The sequence below is a fragment of the Ptychodera flava genome, chromosome 1 (genome assembly GCF_041260155.1).
Source record: "Ptychodera flava strain L36383 chromosome 1, AS_Pfla_20210202, whole genome shotgun sequence".
NCBI classification, from domain to species: domain Eukaryota; kingdom Metazoa; phylum Hemichordata; class Enteropneusta; family Ptychoderidae; genus Ptychodera; species Ptychodera flava.
In genome coordinates this window covers 55,928,020-55,948,450 of record NC_091928.1, presented here as the reverse complement: position 1 = coordinate 55,948,450, position 20,431 = coordinate 55,928,020, and the positions used below count along the sequence as shown (strand labels likewise).

General features: G+C 38.1%; 1 protein-coding gene across 2 annotated transcripts; it reads right to left on the bottom strand.

The window, feature by feature from the left end:
- Nucleotides 1–5,573: 5,573 nt before the first annotated feature.
- On the bottom strand, nucleotides 5,574–11,173 carry LOC139141754 (thyroxine 5-deiodinase-like). Of its 2 annotated transcripts, none has more exons than XM_070711396.1 (5): nucleotides 11,044–11,173; nucleotides 9,579–9,864; nucleotides 8,746–8,940; nucleotides 8,286–8,458; nucleotides 5,574–6,861 (listed from the first exon to the last, which is right to left on the bottom strand). In XM_070711396.1, exons 3-5 carry the CDS (start codon nucleotides 8,752–8,754, stop codon nucleotides 6,567–6,569), a joined length of 477 nt encoding a protein of 158 aa, XP_070567497.1. In that variant the 5' UTR covers nucleotides 8,755–8,940; nucleotides 9,579–9,864; nucleotides 11,044–11,173; the 3' UTR covers nucleotides 5,574–6,566. The 2 variants fall into 2 exon arrangements, with proteins under 2 accessions (XP_070567497.1, XP_070567505.1); XM_070711404.1 differs by lacking the exon at nucleotides 11,044–11,173 and adding an exon at nucleotides 10,902–11,036.
- Nucleotides 11,174–20,431: the final 9,258 nt, after the last annotated feature.

Genomic DNA, 20,431 nt, shown 5'->3' with positions numbered 1-20,431 from the left:
GTTGACGTAGTGATGAATTAGCTTTCTTTCAAAGATATCAGTTTACAATTTTAAAGGCACAACAATTGTTTCGGAATAACAAACAGCGTGGTTGCCAGTTCAAAGCCCTTTACATGGCAACGGAGCTAATAACTTAGGGACAACATAGCTGTCTGTAGGATTTGATTGGCCAAGTTATTTCTGTCTGTGTGCAGGCAAATTATCTTCCTGAGATACATGGATTACATTTTGTTCAAAAATATGACGACAAATGATTGCCCAGGAATTATGCATACAGATTATGACGATGTCTTCCGAAGAAACAAAAGTTCTTACACTTTCAAGGTTCATACTACCTTAGACAGATCCGGTAGTGAAATGTTTACGCTTATCACTTTCTGGTGCCAAAAACCTTATAATATCGCCAGTAACTAAAGCTGTTCAATATGGTGGTATAATATCAGCAAAATGTTGACGACAATGATTTTAGTGTGTTTCACACTCGACATCTCATATATCGTTTGAAGGGCCCTGTGTGATCTTGACATCATATCACTGGTATCAGATGTTGTAGAACAATGCTGTAACACTGATTTTTTCAGGGTTATCGAGAAATGTCTTTCTACGGAATTCAAACGGTTGTATTGTGTTTGTCACTCAACTAGACTAGTTTGTGCAAAAGTATGCTTTTCAATCTATAATGCCTGAAAGTTAAGGTGTAAACATTTTGTCACTTTGCGCCAATCAAGTATATGGGAATTCGAAACTCACTCAGTGAAATCGAACACAGTTTACGGGAACAATTTATTAAATGCTTCTGCGAAGTTTATATTGGATAATTCTCAATAAATAGATAGATAGATAGATAAATAAATAAATAAATAAATAAATTTACACCAGTAAAAACCAATAAACATGTAGGTAAACAAGTAAAACCTCCATAAAATACAGAAGGGATGATTTTGCCTTTTTGACTGCGAGAAACTTGCAAAATCTTCAGGACAAGTCCAACTGGTTGGTACACTGACTATCAGGCGTGAAAAAGTAGTCATATTGTGATGCGTAGAGCGTAGACAATGTAGCCTTAGCGCAATCTAATCTTAGGTCACGTGAAACAGCCTTGGAGCATGAAAAACACTTTCTGTAGACAATTTGGAAGAGACGAGGGCATTCATTGGTATGGAGGGCAATGTTCAGTCATCTACCCCTGGGGTGTTGATGTCATGGTTGACCAAAAGATGGATTGTTTCCCTTTTCAAGATTTCCATTCATGATTTTGAGGACATCACAAATGCTTCTGGATAAAGAACGAAGTTATTGTTTGTTCGTACAAAGCTCCTTGAAGCGTAATGGAGCGAGCTATTTGCGTCAAGCTGCGGGCTCTGATCCAAGAGTCATTAGTACCACGGTACTTGTTCCCTCTAACTACGGCATTTTATTTGGTGAAGTGGAACATATACAGCATTATGTTTTGTTCTGTTTGTAAAAGACGATTTCTTTACTTAGCAGCACAGCCTGTACATGCGTATATTCCGATGTTATTGTTGAGAACTGAATAATAGTCTGGACTTGAATTCTCTTGTCAATAACAAAATTCATTGTGCACCATTATTTCTGTAAGAGGAAGCTAATATTTAGATTTCGCCATGCTTTCAGGAGGAGATTCAGAAAAAAAGTTTAAGTTTGATGGAGTAAAGCTGTGAAGATTATTTTGAAAAAATTACAGCCATTGAGTAGTACGCTCCAGTGACGTTCACAAATATTTACCATGGACACTTAAAGTCTGTTTGTTTTCTTTCTAGTCAGATTTAAGGTAGTATGTACCTTGAATGTTAGGAATGAAACTTTTGCCAAATCTTTCTTCAAGCCAAACTATATTCTCTTTCAAAATCGATAAATATTGGGATTCACAGTGCAAAGTGTGGCACCAGATTTACAAATTCTCTTCATTTACAGATAGTTGTAATTGAAAGTTACTGTTATCCCTGTGTCAGCTCTATAGGCAAAATCAATTATAAATTTATGACGAAAACTTCCTTCACTTCGTGAGCTTCAAAATCACTCCGCTCTTGTGGTAGATCAGGGTATTGTGGAATATTTAGAGTTTGAATGTCTGTATCTGTGGTGCATTCTACCTTTATCACATTTATGATTGGAAAATCAAAATAAGTAGTGTTTCCTATTTACCACCAGCAATCTAGGGAGGCGTAGTTTAACTATGATGTACATAGCTAGTCCTGAGCCCTCGGAAAACTTTAAATTCCTATCCGTGTTTGGTTACACTCACAGTCCGGACGGTGCACTAATCTTCGCTGAATTTCAGCCCACGAAGACTGGTAAGACTGAATTCAGCAGTTTTAGACAATAATCACTTTTTGTGTACATGTCGTGGGACTTCCTTAATGCCTTACTAGTTTTGACACTGAATTGCCGATTACATACACTGGTCTATTATCGTTAATCATCTACTTAAAGTATCCAACAAGTTTAGGGGTTGCTTGCGTTTGGGCATACGATACTTAAAGTGAATTAGTATGCTTGGATTTACTGGCGCTTACACATCTTAGATAAAAGTTCGCTCGTTTTTATCACACAGTTCCTTTAATCAAAAACTAACCAACGTTTCTCAGTTTGTTTATACATGATGTGGTATCAATAAAAGCACTGGCTATACCCATGCTGTAAAACTTTACGAGGTTACAACGACAGGTGATGCGTGGACGGCTAATTCGTGGTTGGTTAACATTTCCACCACACGTCATAGAGGGCGCCTTTCATTCCAAGACCGCAGGTGGTGAAATGAGGAGGTACTAATACCTGAGTTTTAGTTTTTCTAACCTGCAGCGATGCTTGCTATAACTTGAGCTTAAGTTAAGATGTGAAATATTTCATGGCAAAATATTATTAGCTCCCAATGTATTTTGCAATGTCGATGTAAGTGTTGTTGAGATTAGTTCACTGTCTATGGGAGTGCTTTGGTTACCGACGAAGATAATCCGTAAGGAAAGTAGTAACTGACTTGTAGTCATTCTTGTTTTACTTGATATTTAAGACGTGAAAGATACGTGAAAAAGTTTTACACTTCGGAGATGGGAAGTAAGGAGACGAGCAAATGTCAGAAAATGTTGTCCTTTCCCTGGCAGTAGAGTCAATGACACGGCCATGTGCGGGAACTCTTGGGCCCTAAAATTAAGATTGCTGTGGGAGCGCACGAATTTCCCAAAGTGTCCGAACCTTTTGCGGTTTTTTTTTCTCTTAAAAATTCAAAGAAATTAACTTGCTGTTGAGATTTCTCTTATGTTTAGGTATATTATTGACCTTTCTGAAAACATAGCCACTTAACAGGTCAACGTTTGGACGAAAAACCTTCACACTTCGGTAGACCTTAATCCAGTAAAAAATACCTATACGGTAGTACTACATTCTTTTAGGAAGAAATTATATCGGGCATCGATTCAATATTTTCCCCGAAATAGTCGAGACCAATACGGCAAACAATGGCATCCACGAAACTGTTCTCTTCTGGAGAACTTGTAAAGTGTATGACCCTAGGTGACCCCAAGTCAATCCAAAGTGCAGACAATTGTTTGTTGTTTCGCTCTTTGGCCCCCAAATAAGCAGGAGTGCAAATATTTTAGCAGTTTGTTTCTCTGCACACTTTTTCTATTTTGACCTATTAGGGATATCCCATATATCCATGATCTACCTGTAACCAGTTATGGGGCAATTAATATACGGTTACTCTCGGTTACAGAGTGTTGGGCGTTTTGTGACGCTGCCTACGACCAAATACTGCTATTGCTTCAAAATAACACAGATGACACATAATATGACGAAATATTCTTTCCATGTCGCTTTTATTGTAACAAATCGTCAGGTTAAAATGTTAGCAATCATCATATGCCGATTTGGTGACAAGTAGAATTGTTTGTAAATTATGACATTCTGTATAGAAGATGTTCGTATCGTGAAGGTCGCCAACTGTGCTCATACCCAAGTCTGCTTCTATTTGTTGAGTACATGTTGGTAAACGATCTAAAAATCACATTTTTTCATGCTATGACTTTTCAACTCCCGTATAATGTGTCATCTCTTTATCACAACACATCTAATGAAGGGAGAAATTGCCATTTTTTGCGCCTGTCAATTTCGATATCACGACTGCTCATGCGTGGTTCGAGAATGTCGAGGTTAATCAGCTGGTTTCAACAGATTGTACCCAGATATTTACATCTTAATGTGTGCATGCAAACATAATACAGGTAAGCGGGGGAAGCAGAAGCTTTTCGCAACTATCCATCCATTGCGATTGAAAAAAATATTCCCTCCTACCAAAAAAATTCTTTCTCCCAACTCCCCACCACTAAATCCCGGGCCCACACCCTCTCACCAGCAAAAGCCCTCTATTATATCTTTCCGTCCCGTTATTTGCACCATTCTTCACATCCATACAAATTATCTTTACCTACTACTTGCCTGTGAACTTAGCTTGCTGTCCGCTGACGGTGAAAAATGACGTCCCCTTCCTTTCCCGTTGGCACGCGGATAGGGAAAGAGACATAAATGCTCTGTACTGATAATCTATTCTCTTTTGCTACCAACTCTTGACCCCTGCTTCGCCTTACAACATGCTTTGAGTAAACCAAATGTCGAAATTTGATTTAAGATAGGAAGTTTCAATTGGTCTATTTTTCATTTCTGGTGCTGACCATGACCTGGCGTGAAATGTCGGACGGTCAAGTTAGAGATACCGGTATTCAGTTTTACATTAAAAAAAAAACTTTTTCAAAATATCATATTTGTTGATCAAAGTAAGTATGTCCATAGGTTCAGGACAAAGTTTTCCAGCTACCGAGTTTTGGCGATATGCGTTCCTCAGTAAAATAATGATTTGACTGAACACTTTGCAATTCTCGACAGCTTAGACGTTCAAGGTATTGGCACAACTACAGTAGTGGCCGAACTTTGTAGTACTTTGCACACCCTTTCCCCTATAATACAAATAATAATAACTGAAATTAAACTTGTATTTTCCACCGCTCTAAAATAAAATTAAAAACCGTGGGTTAGACTTCGGGTATATCAAGTCTTTCCTGAACTAAAAATGCCATGGCTATCCTTGTGCTGGACTATCACATGGTGTGTAATCAATGTCAAAATTTGCACTACATTTTCTCATTTCTGTTTTCTGATAACAATCATACGCTTGCTGACCAATGATCAGCCCTTGATCGTGTAAAGAGAGCCTCAGGAAATACACTTCTGTTTTAATGTGTCACATCAGCTGAAGATAGCGCGCTTTATTTTGACATCCACGACGAAACCTCTGACAGTTGAAGCGTGGCGCGGATTTGTCTACTTTGTTGTCTGGCGGGATCATAAGATGTAAACTAGGTCGGGTTAAAACCAATGTTAAATATCACATGTCCAAAAAATTCGATTTTGTTGAGTAAATCCACTGCCGCATGTATAATAATATTGCTTTCATTGGTATTTGTATAACACACAAATAGTGATGACTCATCAAAAATCATCATCAAAATTCACACCTTTTACAGACATGATGTAAATACGTGTATAAGGAAGAAACCATCTTAAGATTATATGTACATCATTCTTGTTTTATTTTTAACAGTGAAATTATAATAACCCTACACATTAAGACAGAATACGCCTCGGAGACAGATATTTGGACTAATTAAATTTTACAATATAGTACCGCAATTTGCATGGTGACCCCCATTTTTGATTCTTGATTTTCTAAGAAAAGAAAGAGTTGAGAAAAGTTTTATGACATTCATTTTTGAGACGTGAACTAGCCCAATACCATGAAACGTGTGACTTAAAATGTCACGAAAACACCAAAAGTATATCACCCGGATGTTCCAGATTTTGCGTCACAAATATCAAACAGACTGGTTGTCCTGGCAACATTCCCCGGTCTGTTGTCATAACGACGATTCAATCTGATAACAAGCCGGCATACAATACACTCATGAAATGCAAGTAAGATAGGATGAAAAAGAAGATGAAAATTATCAAAGCCTTTGAGACATAGTGAAAATGCTATGGAAATTCAGAATCTAAGTATCCATTCGATGTATATTAACCTTAAAAATGGAACAATTTCATGTTGTCTGGAAACGGATAATCAACTATTAAGTTCCTTCTATAACTTGTATTGCATTTCCATGACAATTTTCAAGCATATTACTTAACTCCAATACCAATAGTGTTTTAGAATATTAAAGTGTTCTATATCCAATTAAGAAAGCATGTCATCCAGTTGTGTATACTACATCTACGAGTGTCAACAAACAAAGGGCTGTAATTATCTTACTAGACTCTAAGGTTACCAGAAGATATTTCTCAGTCAGGTACATTTTGCTAGACTCAAATCGGGCTAAATCTCTCATTTCACCTGTACGAATGGCCAACCATTAACGTCTACACTCGTTCGATAAAACACGTCACGGAAAGATACATCACCTGAATCTGAAGGACATAGTTATTGTTGTTCAAATGAAAATAGGAGTCCTACATTTCCTGGAAAATATATTACTAGTTAATTTCAAACACGACCTGATTTATGCTTCTCTTTGTGACTGAATTACTGTCGATACAGTTGGTACAATCACTGTTTCCAACCAATCTCGCACTATATCGCTTGCTAGTTTCTTTGGATTTGCTTGAAGCGAGTCACTGACCGTCTCCCCGATGTACTCAAATTTACCATCCCTGAGAACAAAGATACGATCAGGTTGTGCTGAGTAAGCACGGTTGAAGTCGTTGTTCATGTTGTCCAGCAGAATTGGTATCTGATCAACACCTTTGATGTTCTCGGTAAACGTCTTGTACTCAGTATCCACTTCAATCAATAATCTGTCGGTAAAAATGTCCTTTATTGTAATTTATTGAATTTTAGTTGGTTGCTGTCTTCTAGAATGACAGCCGTTACATACAATAAAAGTGACACATAGTGCAATTATCTCATTCGATAGGTCACCACTCTATCAATCAAAATAATAGCATGTTATATGACAAAAATGCTTATTTATGCAAAGTCCATGCCACTAAAAGACCGATATTAAAGAGGCGGGACGTTTATAAGCTTTGTTTAAAAGAAAATTTGCAAACTGAATAAAATACTCAATGTCAAAACCGGCTGGGGCGAGAACCAGGGATTGAAGACTGTCCCTTTAAAGCTGCAGTGATGGATCACAGGTTTACGGATTAATATTTACTCCACTTCATCAAACACTGGTCACTTTTAGTTTTACATTGGCTTGATCGCTGTCTACACAAAGTTATTCCAAACGTTGAACTCTTTTGGTGGACGTAAAAAAATCGGACACCGGAAACCTTCGGTATCGACTATCGGAAATCGAACGCGCTCCTGAAAAGCACTGAATTTTGAGAAAGTGCTTTTTATATGACCGACATTTGCATGCAGCTTAGTTCTTCAGACCAAAAATATGTATCGCCTAATCAAAAAATAGCTTTTCAAAGTAAGATATTAATAATTATCCAGTGAAAGATATTGATACAAGCAAAAGCAAAAAAGCTAGAACTTTTCGGTTCTCTGCTGCACTCTATAGCAGTCCGAAAAAATAATGTCAATCTGTGTCTATTCAAACAAAATTGACGAAAAGTAGGTGTAAAGCGTTTTAGATCTCAAAACTACATGTAACCTCCGTGATCGAACGTTGTAGATATACCATAACGACAAAATCTGTAGTTGTATGTTTTTTATCGAAAGAAAGCTAGATTTTTCTTGAACTCTTTCCTCGTTCTTTAGTCAAAGATATCTTGCATAGCGAGCGTCGCCTCTATCTATACCGCCCGTCGCTCAAATGCCTTAATGCTCCGAAATTAAAACGTCGAGACTTCTAAGACTTTGAGTGGTACTGTTTTTGCAAATACAACTTTCTGAGAGTCCCACGAATGAGAACCTCACTCTTTACAAGAAACATGATATCTGTTCTGCAATGACTTGAACTTCGGTGCGTGTCAATGTCATCGAAGACATTGCTTGGAATCCAACGATTCATTCCAGATCTAGACAGTGACACAAAGTGCAAGTGGGTTTAAAGACTCCGAAAGTTCGGTTCAGACTACAGGTTATAAAATGCATTGTCTCTACCTAACATATACATCAAAAGAAACTCCGGGCAATGAGAAACGACAGGCTTCAAAATGTGTGAGCAAAACTTTAACCCCCACCCGCCCCATCTGAGGGTGTACGAGGAAGGTGGGTTATTAAATGTATGGGTCTATAAGAATGTGTAGTGACCAATGATTCTCACCTTGCAGCGTCTATTCTCTCATCTACAGTTGTAGCATCATTGAACGTACTGTAATGGGAACCCGTTATCCATCCATCCGCCGGGTGAGCTTCCAAGATATACACAAATATGAAATCTATCTTATCTTTATAGTCATTAAAAAGACGACGCAGGGAGCCACTGTGAACCATGGCCTGGGTGAAATCAGAAATTGGATATATTAAGAAGAGATGTCACGCGTTTCTTAATCATAGGATTTAATTACTTGCTGGTTATGTGAAACATTTGTTTAAATAACGTCACTTCGTTGGATTATCAAATCTCACAATGTTTCTCCTTTTTCCTAAAAGTTCTAATTCTTCTGAAGAGGACTTTAAATTATTACGAAATCTCGAATTCTCGAAATGGTGTGACGTCTCTATTCTTTATGCAATAAAAAGTTAAATTGACACGAAAAAAGTAAACTGACTAATTGACTTACTCGTAGCATTTCTCAGGAAAATGATGAAGATATTATCATCAAAGGACGATTTTTGACATTGAAGGATGATAAGGGAACAGTTTCTTTTGTATCCATGGTTATAAGGTTAACATCTGGGCAAGGGTCTCCAACTTTATTATTTCCACGTTGTGACATAGATCCGTGACCTGCTATGGGGGCCAGATATGACAGCACCTATGACAATACGGCGAGTTGATGTCGACACAAGAGAGAGAGAGAGAGACAGACAGACAGACAGACAGACAGACAGACAGACAGACAGACAGAGAGAGACAGAGAGACAGAGAGAGAGACAGAGACAGAGACAGAGAGAGAGAGAGAGAGAGAGAGAGACAGAGAGAGACAGACAGACAGACAGACAGACAGACAGACAGACAGACAGACAGATAGACAGACAGACAGAGAGAGAGTGAAAGAAAGAAGAAGGAGGAGGGATGGGCGATATAATGATTGAATTAGTAATCGGCTGATTTCAATCTAGGGTATATCGTTCGGTGAACAAATCAATTACATGTATTCCATAATCATTCAGGGTATTTTATCCCAATAGCAAAGCCATTGTCGCAGAATCCCGAATCAGTAGTAGTTCCTAAATCTTTTGCATGCCCACTGATCGATTCCAAATAGTCTACTTCTAGATTTGAACTGATCGGACAGCAACGATTGACAAGCTGGACAAGCAAATGGACAGTTGTTCAGGAATTTATGAAAGATTGGTCATAACATCTCATTCACTATCAATGCTGCAATTCGACGATGGTCATATTTTAGCTCAATTCACATCCCAGAAAGATATTTGAAATGATACTGACCTCCGGGTCATCTTTATATATTTTCTTTATTTCACCGATCATATACACTGAACCCTTGTCGACGATTCCATTGTCTTCTAGAGCCTGTCTCTCCACATCTTGGAGAATTGTGCGCATAGAGTCCAATAAATTTTCGGCGCCTGGTTTTGAGGGATCCACTTCGCTGTCAATTCGTTTCTGCGTTCCATCAGCAAATAGTATTTCCACAAAACGTTTTACAACTCGTATAGCCAAGTCTCTATTGTGCAGATACGGGGCTGCCATCACGGTGTTGCTAGTTTTCAGACTAATCGTAAGGAGTAAGGGCTGATGGTTAGTGACTAGCAAGATCATATATTACAGCTCTAATTCATTTTCATGCAGGGTGGTGTACACGTCCTGCAGACCCGCTTTATACTCACAATTGCACGTGTGGCCCAAAACGAAGGCAAACTCTTGAGACACCGTAATCCTACGTCATGACTGTAATTTATCAACTTAAGGAACTGGCAAGGCAAAGAGGAGAAATAAGGGTTTCCTTCCCAAACAATACGTATTATTTTAAAACAGAAACTCGATAATATTTTTTCTCAAAATCACTGATGTCAAATGCATTTGATATTTGCATTGCAATCCGGCTGGGAGGTATGTAGGCACTATAGTAAATAGTACACACGCGTTTAATAATCGTTGTTCAAACATACCATTTTTTGATGGCGGAGGTGACGTATGCAACTTGGGCGGCATACCCCGTATTAAAATATTAGTGTTCCCTCATCCCTCGCCTGAAAGATCTGTCGCATGTCGTTTCTACGCCCTTCCCCCTCTGAGGGAGCATAGAGAGCGCCCTCAAACGACAGATCTTTCACACATTTCACCCCGAGTAAAAGAAGTCCGAAGTCCGAAGGCATTCGTAAGCTAGACAATGTGAGCTGGACTGAGACTCACACGCTAATGCAGCAGAGAACCAACTGTTGCGTTAACTTGTTGGACATATTCCTGACACATAGACAGAGACCAGCTGACGAACGCTTGCTGTATATTTGCACCAGGTGGATAAATGACACACTCTCCCTATGTGCTGTACGATCGCATTGAAATGGAAAGGAGGGTTTCAAAAATTGGATATCGTTCAACGGGTGGCTGAAGTGTCCACACTAGATTTCTGATTGGTTAAATCTCTGATCGTGGCAGAGAAAATACAACAAGTCGTTGACAAGGAAATCGTTTCACATTCATAACTTGAAACCTAGGGGCCAGGGAAAGGGATTGAGTACTGGGCGTAGAACCCAATCATACTTGTTTAAGTTCATAGCCTATATCCAAATTATTGCGTCTACTTACATGAATATTCTTTTAGTGTCGACCAAGCGCCGCTATAAAGGTGCAGTCTCAGATTAAGCAATTGATTTCTACAGTCATCGAGAACCTGGGTAACGTCTTTAAATAAATTTAAAGGATGAAACGAAACTGTAAGTTGCCTCACCCGAAGCATCAAATTCCTTCTCTTGTGGTAAATTAACGCCGGATCATAGACGATGAGCGGAAGATCACGATCTATTGCCAGAGATATACACTGACTGTACGACGACAGACCTGGAGTGTTTCAAACTCCCCTATGATCAGACTATACTTTTCAGTAAGGTTCGTAGTTGTCAATATATGGACTAATCCATTCTGTTCTGAAGGGTGGCTCGGATATGTACATCGGGACATTTGTATGCACATGTACTGTATATCATGTATATACAAATGTATCTATGTATATGTGTGTATGTTTGCCTGTATGTATACATATACCGGTATGTATGGATGAATGCATGCGCGTGTGTGTGTGTGTGTGTGTGTGTGTGTGTGTGTGTGTGTGTAATAGTACTACTATTACTAATAATAATAATATTTTTATTGCTTGCTTGTAAATATAGGATTTACACCACATTTGTGGCAATAAAAGTGTGATACAAAAATAAGTTCAAATTTTCTTCAATAAAGATAAAGTATTACAGTATAATAATATTAGCTAATAATAAATATAACTAGGTATTTCTTTGTTTATATAAAGTAAAAATATAATCTGCAAGTTGTTTATTAAAAGATAACTCTTGTTTTGTTAGTAGAGAAATAAGCTGATTTTCAGTATTGTCGTTTGGGAAAGTGATTTCACTGAAAAAGTTCTTTCTTTGGACTTTGTATTTCTGACAGACTAATAAAACGTATGTGAGGTACATCTATCTGCATGTCTGTCTGTGCCTGTCTGTATATACCGGTATATACAGCATGTCTGTACATGTACGCAGGGCACCGGATGTATGGCTGCCTGTCTGCCTGTATGTATGTATACATGTATAACAGTATGTATGTACCGGTACTGTATGTAATTGTGTACTGGTGTATGTATGTGAGTAAAGAAGGTAGGTACATGTACTGTGCATGTACTGTGTTCAACACTGAATGACAAGTCTTTTGTAGCTGCCTTGATAGTTGTACACTGCAGTCACACTGGAATACTGTTTCATCACATGCTTTTGTTTGTAGGTGACTTTCCGATATCACATGTTACTGCATCACGTTAGCATTATCAAGATTTGAATTATACCGACACAGATTCAAAATTGCACCTGATTTCATTCTTATCATGATGTAAACAGACTTCAGTGATAAAACTGGATTATCTACATCAGACATTATCAATGTATTTGCCTACTCATGGCGGCTTGCCCCCGTTATACCTTATGTTAATGATAGGTGTGGAGTGCAAAGGCCACAATTTTTGGCCATTTTTTTGGCAAACACATTCTTCCATTTCATAGTTAAAATCGTAGCTTTGTTCCTTTTGGAGGAGCTAAGATTATTTTCTAGGGGGGAGGATATTTATGACTTAAAGGGGGCTTACTTCGTTTTTTGAGGGGGAGATGACCACTTGCTTTTTTCAAGGAAGGAGATTGCTAGTGCTAATTACTGTTCTTTGGTGAGGGGGGTCCAACTTACTCTTTTCGGTGGCTATTTACTGTTCAGGCAAACAAGGGACTACTGTTTTCAGGGGGATAGGGGCCTCTTTCAATGATGTTTTCAGCAGGAGGCGATTACTTACTGTTTTTCAGCATTGTCCTTATGAGAAGTCACAAAGTGATCCATCCATGGTGACAGTGGAGAGGTCAAAGGTGACAGTTTATTAAGATCTGTTGACATATGAACACGCACATTGGCTGGTGATGTCAAGAAATCCCTGCGTTCATTCAGTTCTTTGATTATCTGAAATAAAATAAATGTTATAAGAAACAAATACCCTATTCTCTATGTATTCTTTGAGTGAATACCATGTCTGCAGTCTTAATGTGTGCCATTTGTTTATTGTAGTATGAAAATCCTACATAAGGCCGCGTTCAAAAATGGTGAGGGGGGAGCTGGAGGAATTCAGGGGGGATTCGAAAATTTTTGGGGTAGTCGAGTAGGGGACTTGAAAATTTTGCTATGCCTATAGGGGGACCTGAAAATATTTTGACTCCCAACATTTTGATGTCGTCCAATGGTTCTAATGTTAGTAATAATTGAACAAAATCTAGAACCGTTTTGTCATATTTTATGTCTTTAATCTCGAAGAAAATCTAAAAATATATTAATGCCATTAAATTTTAGTAAAACAAGTTGGCCTTGTAATTGGGCAGGAGCTACAACTGTTGATAATTTTTTATTATTTCTATGCAATGTATCAAACACAGTTTCTTGGTGTCTCTTTACAGCATGCTGCTGAAAAACAATATTCAGTTTGTCAACAAAGCCCGTTTGTCTAAATATTGGTGATAATTGAATGATACAAATGCACGGTACACGTAGGCTGCTGGCAAGCTGAATACTGGATAGCTCAACAAGCTGTAGGGAGTAGAACAAGAACGCAATTGTATAAACTGAACAAAAATATTGTCAAAATAAAAGTTAATACAACTACTGCCCTGCTACTACATACTGGCAGTGACAGTGATACATGTAGCTCTGACTCTGATGTAGTTTAAGAAGATTTTCGGTCATAGGACACTCAATTTACAGTGAAACATACATCTACTTGTACACAAGATCCAGCCAGAGAGCAACACATAGAAGACTAGGGGACTAACAGTTACCATGGATTTTTGAATTCTGGCATAAGAGAACAATCCAATATTACAAAAGTAAAACTTTGAACAGTAAAGACTCTAATTTAAATGGAAAAATGTGTGACTTAATGGAATCTTTTATTTTTTATCAAATTTGCCATTATTATACATCCAAAATTTCTGAGATTAAAACATTAATTTCATAGAATATTTTAACCTTCCAGTATTGTCAATTTTGTAAAACATTTATAAGTGGCATCTAAGTTGTATATGTCTTGTACTTTTGAAAAAAAAATTCGGTAGGTCACTGTGCTCATTTTTTCACAATTTGGTTAAACGTAGCTAGGAATACACAATTTCCATACTCTCTCATGATTGTCATTTTGTGTGCTTTTCAGCTGGTGCCATTGAACTGGCCAGAGCTGGATAAACTCAAGTCGGCTTAGACTGACAAATCCGAAAAGTTCACTGATGCATTTAAAAATGAATCAATTTAAGAACTTGCCCTAGGTATATGGCTCTACAACCTACTGATAAGAGGTAGTGTTGAACATCTGCGTGCAGAATGACACATTACATGTTTTTTACTCTGCGTGCATTCCTAATAAATATGCGGCTATATGGTAATCGGGGAACTTCAAAATTTTTGAGGGTATTGAGGGAGGGAATTGAAAATTTTTGAGGGTATTGAGGGGGGATCTGAAAAAAAAAGATTTCAATTGTTAATCCTCCAGCCCCCCCCCTCCCCCCTCACCATTTTTTTGAAAGCGGCCTAATGCAGGATTTTAGGGCGGTGAATACCCCGAGATTTCTCTATTGAAAATGATTCATTATTGATTGATTTGCTTACAACAATCCAACTCAATACATAAATGAATTAATTTATAAAGGACATTGGATATTACAAAGAAAAACCAAATATGCAAGACGATTATCGATGGACCTGTGTAAGAAGATTGGCTTGCTTGACTCAAATTTTTCACATACGTACGACCAAGGGCCGCCAAAGCCATATCAGGGCTGTAAAGGTTTTATCATATACCTTATAGAATGATAAATATGTACTTAAGGGACTAGTCAGTTTCTTCGGCCTGGGGGGCGGTGGATTATTTTTTGCAGACGTCAAAAAGTAGCTGACCCCCCTATTCAAAATTTTGAAAACAGGGTGACCCCCCCCATTCCAAATTTTGAAAATAGAACAGGGTGAACCCCCTCCCGCACGCGACAACTGGAAAGTGTTTGAATACAGTACATTTTGAATGAGCTGTGAATGTATTTCACACTTTCTATGTCCTGAACTGTTGTACAGAAATGGATGTCAATCATTAATATGAAAGAGGAAAAAGCAGTGAATCAAAAACTTTGATGGGTGTTAAGACTTGCCAACCATCCAATTAAATCTCCTGAGGAGCCATAGAGAGCTTTTTAGCTAAATCTGATGTGTACAGTGTCTGAGAGGACCTTTTCTTGTAACATATAAACCATAAAAGCACAGCTCATAATGACAAAAACTGCCTTTTTTAACTGTTATTTTGTTCATAAAAAAGCATCTTTCTACAGAAAACCTGTGAAACAAAGGAAAATAATTGCATCAATGAGAAGGAAAGATATCTTGACATTTTTCTATCTCTAAAATAAGTCACTGTATCAAATATATATTGTGAAATATTTGTGCATGTTGCTTTCTCATACTGAATTCTCATAGAGAGAACAGAAAAGTATCAGGAATTTGTCATCCTTTTCATATGAAATGCAGATTTCATAATGGTACACTTTCACTTAGCAAACATCAAGATATCTCTGATTTATTAAAGTATGGCGCCCAAAGGGCGCGCCAAAAAATATGAAACATCCTGATATCTCTGATATATATGCCTTGTACAGTCATGCACCTAAAGGTCATGCTGAAAAATGTCTGATATATTAAAGTAATGAGCTTGAAGAGCAGGCTGAAAAATATTGAACATACAGATATATCTGATGTATGTATGCTTGATATGTTAAAGTTGGGTGTGCTGAAAAATATGACTGATTATTAAAGTTATGTGCATGAAGGGCGCGCCGAAAAATACAACTGAATGATAAAATTTGTGGCTGACACTAGCATTTTAGGCAATGATGAGCCTGTGTCAAAATTCAACAACACACTGACCCCCCCCCCCCTATTGGGCATTTCAAAAACATGGTGACCCCCCTATCACCAAAGTCAAAAACAGGGTGACCCCCCATGAATCCACCGCCCCCCCCAGGCTGAAGAAACTGACCAGTCCCTAATGAGCTCAAAGAGCACGCTGAAAAATATTGAACATACATATATCTCTGATATATGTATGCCCGATATGTTAAAGTTGGGCGTGCTGAAAAATATGTCTGATTATTAAAATTACGGACCTGAAGGGCGCGCCGAAAAATGCAACTGGATGAAATTTGTGGCTGACACGATGCATTTTAGGCAATTATGAGCCTGTGTCGAAATTCAAAAACACACTGACCCCCCCCCCTTGGGCATTTCAAAAACATGGTGACCCCCCCATCACCAAAGTCAAAAATAGGGTGACCCCCCCCCCCCCCACGAATCCACCGGCCCTCCCAGGCCAAAGAAACTTACCAGAGTTGATTTTGCTGCAACAAATCATGAGAATCACCCAGCTGGAAATAGGACCAAGGAATAGCAGTCTATGTGCTGCCTTTATTATCAAGGAGCCTTTGATCCACATTGCACTGATGGCTTTTAATTTGTTATCTAAGTTAAGATGGTTTACTCCCCCTTGCTCATATCCAAATTCGAGTATTCGATTTTTTATAGGCCGTTTTTTCTTAATGAAGTTGTCCATGAGATTTTGCACTTTAACTTTAATATTGCCTGGGATACCTATTACACGGCTAAATAAACTATCTGAGAAATGCCCAAAACTTTTACAATTGTAACCCGGCCAAAGATAGTTAAATTTCTTTGTGCCCAAGAGTTAAGTAGTTTTTCTAATTTGATTAATTTCCCGTCCCAATTCAGTGAATCACATTTCTTTTCATCATAACCAAAGTAAACTCCAAGGGTTTTGACTGGGTCCTTTGTCCACTCTACACTTCCAATTTTCTCATTGCAATTCCTTTTTTCCCCAACCCACATAGCTTTAGTCTTCTTGTTACTCATTTTCAAACCACTGCTCCTATGAAAGGTATCCATAACTTCGAAAACAGCTTCCAGAGAATGCTTATCTTTAACAAAAATAGTCGTGTCGTCTGCTAAAAGTGATATTTTTGCAGACATACCATAAGTAAATCATACCACTGATGTGATGATGTTGTCTAATTGTACATGCCAAAGTTTCAATGACCAGTAGAAAAAGAAGAGCTGAAAGTGAGCAGCCTTGACGCACTCCCCTCTGTAACGAGAAATACTCTGTGTGCCAACCTTTATAATTTATACAGCTTGAAATATTGGTATACAACGACTCCACCCAACGTATAAAACTTGGACCAAAATTAAACTTTTTCAACACTTGAAACAAAAAGTTCCAATTTACAGTGTCGAAAGCTTTCTCGTAATCTACGAATAGAATAATACCATTTTGTTTTCTCTTTTTTGTGAACTGTAAAACATCGGAAATAAGTCTTATATTTTCACCAATATATCGTCCTTTCATATATCCTGTCTGATCTTTATGTACAATAGAATGCAATACATGTTTTAATCTATTTGAAAGAGCTTTTGTTGCAATTTTATAGTCATTATTTAAAAGCGATACAGTCTCCAATTGTTTAGGTCAGACTCGTTACCTTTCTTGAACACCAATGTCATCATTCCTCGTCTTTGCGAAATCGACAGTTCACCAGCTTCCCATCCTTCATTTAAAGCGGAGACAACTAACAATTTTACGTCCTCCCAGAAGAAGCAGTAGAACTCAACCGACAAGCCGTCCGAACCCGGAGATTTATTTCCTGCCATTCCTTTCAGAGCTGCATAGCATTCCTCTTCAGTTACTAAACCTTCACACATTTGCTTTTGTTCTTCCGACAACTGTGGTATTGTGACGTCACCCAAAAATTCGTCTAAAGTAATCTCGCTGTCTTTTTTAGTATACAGCCGTCGGTAGAACTTCTTTTGCTCCTGTAGTATACAATCGGTGTCTGTAATCATATCACCATCATCATTCAACAGCTCTTTAATTTCTTTTTTCTTTGCGTTATGTTTTTCCAATCTCAGAAAATATTTGGTGTTTCTTTCTCCCTTTTCAATCCATGCCGCTCTTGATCGTATTTGAGCACCCTCTGCAAGTAGACTGTAAATGTTTTCTAACTTCTGTTTTGTCTCTCCATACTGTATAATATTTGCATCCGACGGGTCAGCTATCATTCGTGCTTCACAGTCTTTGAGGTGACGTTCAAGGCTTGGAATATTCTTATTGTTATTTTTGGTAGTTTTTCTAGTTACCTCCATTGCACAGTCTTTAATCTCTTTCTTTACCATTTCCCATTGTGTTCTTCGGTTCATAAAATCGCGTTCATTGCTTTGCTGTATAATGTCTCTCACATTACGCACGAATTCTTCGTTTTCAAGAAGCTTGTTATTTAATTTCCATGATCCTGGACCCCTGCTTTCAAACGTTGTTTCTATTTCTAGGAATACTGCCATATGGTCTGTCATAATGGCTGGTCTAATATCAATTTTCTTTGTTGACTTCGTTAGATGATCAGAAATGAAAAAATAATCGATGCGACTATATACTGGCGATGGATGTAGTCTGCGCCAAGGAAACTGCTTAACGCCCGGGGAAAGTTTTCTCCATATATCCATCAATTGGAATTGTCCCATTAAATGACGTAAGACACTTATTGATCTGTCTCGTTGTTTCCGAGAGGCATGGTGTGGTAGCCCATCTAGTTGGTTGTTCAACGTACAATTGAAGTCACCTGCTACCACAATATTTTCATATATACAGTTGTCGTTTATAAAATTAATCAGACTTGTGAAAAATTGACTTCTCTGCAGCCTAGTATTTGGTGCATAAACAGAACAGAGTGATAGCTTTATACTGTTATGAGTGCCGTTAACACTTACAATTCTGCCAAAATTGTCATATTTCGTTGAATCTACTTGTAATCCAGACTTTTTACCAATCCATATCGCAGTTCCTCTGCTATAGTTGTCTCCCTCAGAATAATAAATCTTTCTACCTCATTCCTCTTCCAAGATCTGGATATTATGGCTGTTAATGTATATTTCTTGCAGAAATGCTATTTCAGCTTTCTGTTGTTTAATCCATTGCTGAACACATTTCATTTTTGTCTTGTCATTGAAATCCCTCACGTTGAGGGATAAAAGTTTGAGCTTGTTCATAATTTTGATGCCGATATTTGTTTACATCTCCTCTTTCTTTTCTTAGTTTTTCCACAATCAACCTTTTGCTGAATAGACTTTATAGGGTGCGATTCAGCAGACCGTTCTGAGATATCTTCTCGTGAGGTGTTATACTGTGGCTCTTCCCCGTCGCTGTTCTCGGTTGCACCGCTGTCTTCTTCATTTGTATCTGTTTCTTTGTTACGTGATGATTTGTCACCTTGTCCTCTGTGATCTTTGAGGAAGGAAAGTATGGTACTCTGTGCTTTGCTTTCCTTAACATCTGCAGTTGTTTGCTGGCGTTGCGTAACTGTTGTGCCTCTTTCAAAATGCATTGATTGTTTACTTGATGCGATTTCATTGGTTTTTTGACAGTTTGTGACAGCTGTTGTTTGGCGTTCATTTGTTTGGAGTTGTTCTTGATTATTCACACTATCCTGCATATGTCCATCTCTATTACACTTTCTGCATTTAACAGGTTTAGAACAATTGCGAGCTATGTGTCCGTTTTCCAAACATTTGCTGCAACTTTGCATTTATTCTGCCTGTTGTTGTTGATTACTGAAAATTCTACCAGCAAACGAACCAACTTTGATGGAAGTTGGTATCGGTGTTGTGGGTTTTTCAATAAATATAGTTCTGTCTCCATTCAGCACGTTGATTAACTTGCCGTTAATTCTCCATTTCATCTGATTTATCCGTGTCTTTATTTTACACCCGAGTACTTTTAGCGTGTCTGCTATGGCACTGTCATCGACAGAGAGAGGAATATCTTTGACAGTTAGCCTGATCCAGTCTTCGTTAATGTCTCTGCGATATGGATTTTTACCCCAAAGCTCGACTGCTTTTCCTCGCAATCTTACTCCGTGTTGAAGAAGTATTGCTCTGTCCGCTTTATCATTTAGGTAGATTCTCCATAAACCTCGTACACGCTGTAATCCTTCCAGGCTGGTCATGGTTATAACTTCTGCAATAGCATTCAGAATTTCCTCTCCTGATAGCCATTGTTTGTTTTCAGGCGGCAATACATCAGATTGCTTGAGGAAAAGTGGTAAAACAGGGGGCTCACCAGTATTATAAAGTTTTGATCCGCATTCTAGTCTTTCTCTACCACCTGCGCATATGTTGTACGTTCACTACCCACCATGGCCATGATTCCTCATACACACGAAAATGTCCCAGAAAGTCTTCAATTTTAGCTCTTATTCAGTCCTATTTGTAACACTGACGTAAGCTCTCTAACTTGATTTGTGTATCGAATTGAGTTCGTCACAAAAGTAGCCCTTTAATGTCGAAAAACTCATAAAGTTCGGAGCGCTCTGACAAAGTGCTTCCGTAGACTACAGAACAGGGCGCCCTAAATGTCAATCACAGATTCCAAGTTTTTATGTGAATATTCTCAATGCATGGTACAAGCAAGTGATAGTGCTAAGATGAACATAGTA